The sequence below is a fragment of the Triticum urartu genome, chromosome 5 (genome assembly GCF_003073215.2).
Source record: "Triticum urartu cultivar G1812 chromosome 5, Tu2.1, whole genome shotgun sequence".
Classification (NCBI taxonomy): Eukaryota; Viridiplantae; Streptophyta; class Magnoliopsida; order Poales; family Poaceae; genus Triticum; species Triticum urartu.
In genome coordinates, this window is record NC_053026.1 from 3,277,338 (window position 1) to 3,280,949 (window position 3,612).

The window sequence follows — 3,612 nt, forward strand, 5'->3', positions numbered from 1 at the left end:
CTAATAGATAGTTGGCTTGAACAACATACTAAGTTGCGCATATCGCTGGTAGGGAAGGTGGGGCAGGGTGTGCCAACAGTAGGCATCCATAAGTAGGTAGGAGAGGTTTGCACATCTACTACTAGGTAGTTGACTAGGACAGTAGACTAGTTGCACATCACAAAAGTCGATTGTTAGTTGCTATGTTATAGCCTCATCACTGGTTGGATCATACATCTCTAAAATTGATTTTGAAAAAAGTTGCACCATGCAGTACTAAAGTTGCACCATCAATACTAAAGGTTGCACAATATAGCCCCCAAAATTGGCATCGAAAAAATTTCGTCAAAACATACTCATGCGGGATCTAGTTTCAAAGATCTCGTCACGAGGATTCCGACAATGAAAACAAATTTGAATTCCGACGCGCTGTTAGAAAGATATGCTTTTTTGAATTTTTGAGAACCCAAAATGAATGTATGTGAATCTGTTTGTTCCCATACTAAAGGGGCAGTGTGACGCATTTAATGCCATGGTCACATGCACTAGCAGACAAAAAAATTTAAGCACATGCATGTGCTATGAGTCAGGCCGCTCGTTTTGTCTAAAAAGTGCGCGTGCACTTTACAAAATTTGGGTAGGTTTAATTCCCTATAGAAAAACGTGTTAGCATTTCGGTGTAGGTAAAGTGAATGGGTCTTGTTAGTATTTTGTATAGTTTTACCGGAAATATTACAAATGAGAGATGAAACAAATATCTATATTGGTAAGAGGGCACATATTACAATTTACAAATGAGAGATGCAACACAAATATTTTAGTTGAGAGGTTTATATTTTTTGTAAACAAACACTGCATTTTTCTTTTGTACAAGGGGCACTAGTGAACAAGCTAGTTCCTTTTTTTTTTCTTTTGCCTCCTTTCTTGATGTAACTTCACTTGTCACCTTCCTTGATGTCTCCATTGGCTTCCTTTGGTGCTTTGTCCTTCCCTTTGTTTTCCTCATTGACTTTCTTCACCTCCGCCTCCTCTTTCTCCTTGGCTTTCTTTGCTTCAGCCTCCTTGGCCTCTTCTTCCTCCTTCGCCTTGGCAGCTGCTGCTGCCGCATCTTCCTTGGCCTGCTTGAGTGCCTTGACGAGGCCCGACAAACACAAATCAGGGTCCCTCTTTTTCTTCTTCGACATTGGCATCAGGTTCTCTGCAACATCGGCGGGTGACATGTCGGTTTCCTCGAGCAGCTGCTGAATTTCTCCAAACAACTCATGCTTGATGATATCTAAGTAGTTCTTGGCGAGGACCTTGAAGCCCTCGAATCGGCAGTATGACATCTCGATGTGCTTGTCCATTCTTCCTCGACGGATCAGCGCCGGATCGAGCTTCTCCTTGTGGTTAGTGGTGAAGATGATGATCCGCTCACCCCCGCAAGCAGACCAAAGTCCATCAATGAAGTTGAGGAGGCCCGAGAGTGTCACCTTGGTGGCGTCGTCCTTCTCTGGATCCATCGGTAGCTTGGGTTTGCCATCATCGTCGGAGTCCTTGTCACTAGAGGCCTTCTTGTCCTTGCGGCGTTTTCCGGTGAGGTCGATCGAGCAGTCGATGTCCTCTATGACTATGATGGACTTGCCCGTGGTCTCAATGAAGAGCTTCCGCAGCTCGGTGTTGTTCTTGACAGCAGAGAGCTCGAGATCGTAGACGTCGTAGTCAAGGAAGTTGGCCATAGCGGCGATCATGGTGGACTTGCCAGTGCCGGGCGGTCCATAAAGGAGGTACCCGCGCTTCCACGCCTTGCCGACCTTTGCATAGTAGTCCTTGCTCTCCTGGAACGCCATGAGGTCGTCAACGATGGCCTCCTTCTCATCGGGGTGCATGGCGAGCGTGTCGAAAGTGGCAGGGTGCTCGAAGGCGACGTGGCTCCAGACGCTCTTGCTGCTGTAGGGGTTCCAGTTGCGGCTGGCGTTGTTGGTGAAGAGACGGCGCTGGCGGTTCTTGACGGTGACGGCACGGCCCTCACCAAGCACGAAGGGCAGGTAGGAGTCGACGACGAGGTCGCGGTGCCGCCTGTGGAAGACGACCTGGTAGAAGCGCCGCTCGTCCTCGCCGGGGTAGATGCTGATGACGTTGGCCTTGGACTGCCGCTTGGAGGCGTACCACCAGATGGTTGTCCCGGAGAAGTCGTCAGTAACCTCCTCGTGGTCGTCGACGGTGACCCGGAGGTTCTTGCTGTCCTTGACGAGCTCGGCCTTGAGCTTGCGTGCGCGGCGGGCGCAGGCATCGCTGAGGTAGGCCTCGACGGCGAGGAAGAAGTCGCTGCGCTGGAAGCGCTCCGCGCCGTACTCGGAGATGGTGATCTGCAGATAGGGGTTGAAGCAGGCGGCGAGCTTGGCGGCCCAGGCGGTGAGATAGAGGCGGAAGGTGGGGGGCACGTATTTCTGCACCACGGGCCAGAGGAAGATGACGGTCGCCGCCGCTGACCCGAACCCTGCCCACCTCTCCACCATCATCGCCACCATGGCTGGGCCTGGACCTGGACCAGAGGAAGATGATGCTGTGCGTCTTTGGGCGGCCTTGCCTTGATGGAAAGCTGTAGGTCGACCAGGACGCACATATATATACTGCCAATGATTCATGCGGTAATCTGCTTAGGTTGAAGCTGAGCAGCGTATAGTCGTCGTCGTCGTCGTCGCCGTCTGCCTTGGAGCAGGTGAGGAGGAGCTGTCGGAGGCGAGAAGAAGCGGCGAGCGAGCGTCATGGAACAGTCCAAGGAAACGGAGTTACTTAACTCTGAAGGCAGTGGCAAATGCGGAATTGGCTCGTTCAGTCTCTACTTTGTGGCCAAATGCCAAGATGATGCTCCGATTGTTGATTGCAAAAATCTCCGTCGCTGTTTTTAGCTCATGGATTGCATCTCTTGAGACTGACAGCCGAGTATAGAACAGAGACGAGGTAGACCGGCCGGTGACTTGTTCAGTCGTCGCCAATTCGAAGCATGCGTGACGGCATGGTGTTGCGTTGGTGAGTGCTGAGGATGCATGACGCCATGTAATATTTATTGAGCAGTGCTATCGTGCAGCACTTGGGCAAAAGAAGGCCATGTTGGACGATAGTTAATGCACGATTTCTGGATGATGGTTGTGATCTGACCCTACAACACTTGGGCAAAAGAAGGCCAGATCGTTGGATTTACTATCGTGTAGCACGAGAACAAGATGGCAACGGGGACGAAACCCATCGGGTTTTGCCTTCCTAAACCCATCCCCACGAGAAAATCGTAAATCCGTCCCTGTCCCCAACACCGTGTGCGGGGCTAGTTTTCTGCCCATTCCCTAAACCCATCGGGTTTCGGGGAACCCACGGGGAACCCACGATAAAATCAAAATATTTAAACAAACATAGTGACGACAAAGAATAACATTTCAGCAGCAAAACAAGCATATTTCAGCAGCATAACTTGAGTAAATTTCAACAAAAAACAATAATAGATGGTTCAACAGCTATATGAGTTCTAAAACTTATAGTTCACAACTCACTTTAAAGTTGGAATCATCATGGCATCTTTCACATCTCCAAATCTCCAAACGACCATCTTCAAATCTTCCAATGCCAAATCAAAATGCCAAGTACTAGGGAAGATCA

The 3,612-nt window shown here is 49.7% G+C and overlaps 1 protein-coding gene across 1 annotated transcript; it reads right to left on the bottom strand.

Annotated features, from left to right (window-relative positions):
- Positions 1 to 723: 723 nt before the first annotated feature.
- LOC125506729 (AAA-ATPase ASD, mitochondrial-like) lies at positions 724 to 2,628 on the bottom strand. The gene has a single exon (XM_048671466.1). It carries the CDS (start codon positions 2,604 to 2,606, stop codon positions 915 to 917), a length of 1,692 nt encoding a protein of 563 aa, XP_048527423.1. The 5' UTR covers positions 2,607 to 2,628; the 3' UTR covers positions 724 to 914.
- Positions 2,629 to 3,612: the final 984 nt, after the last annotated feature.

Bases quoted from the DNA above. Each gene is read 5' to 3' on its own strand.
- LOC125506729 (XM_048671466.1), bottom strand. From the start codon at position 2,606: ATGAATCATTGGCAGTATATATATGTGCGTCCTGGTCGACCTACAGCT.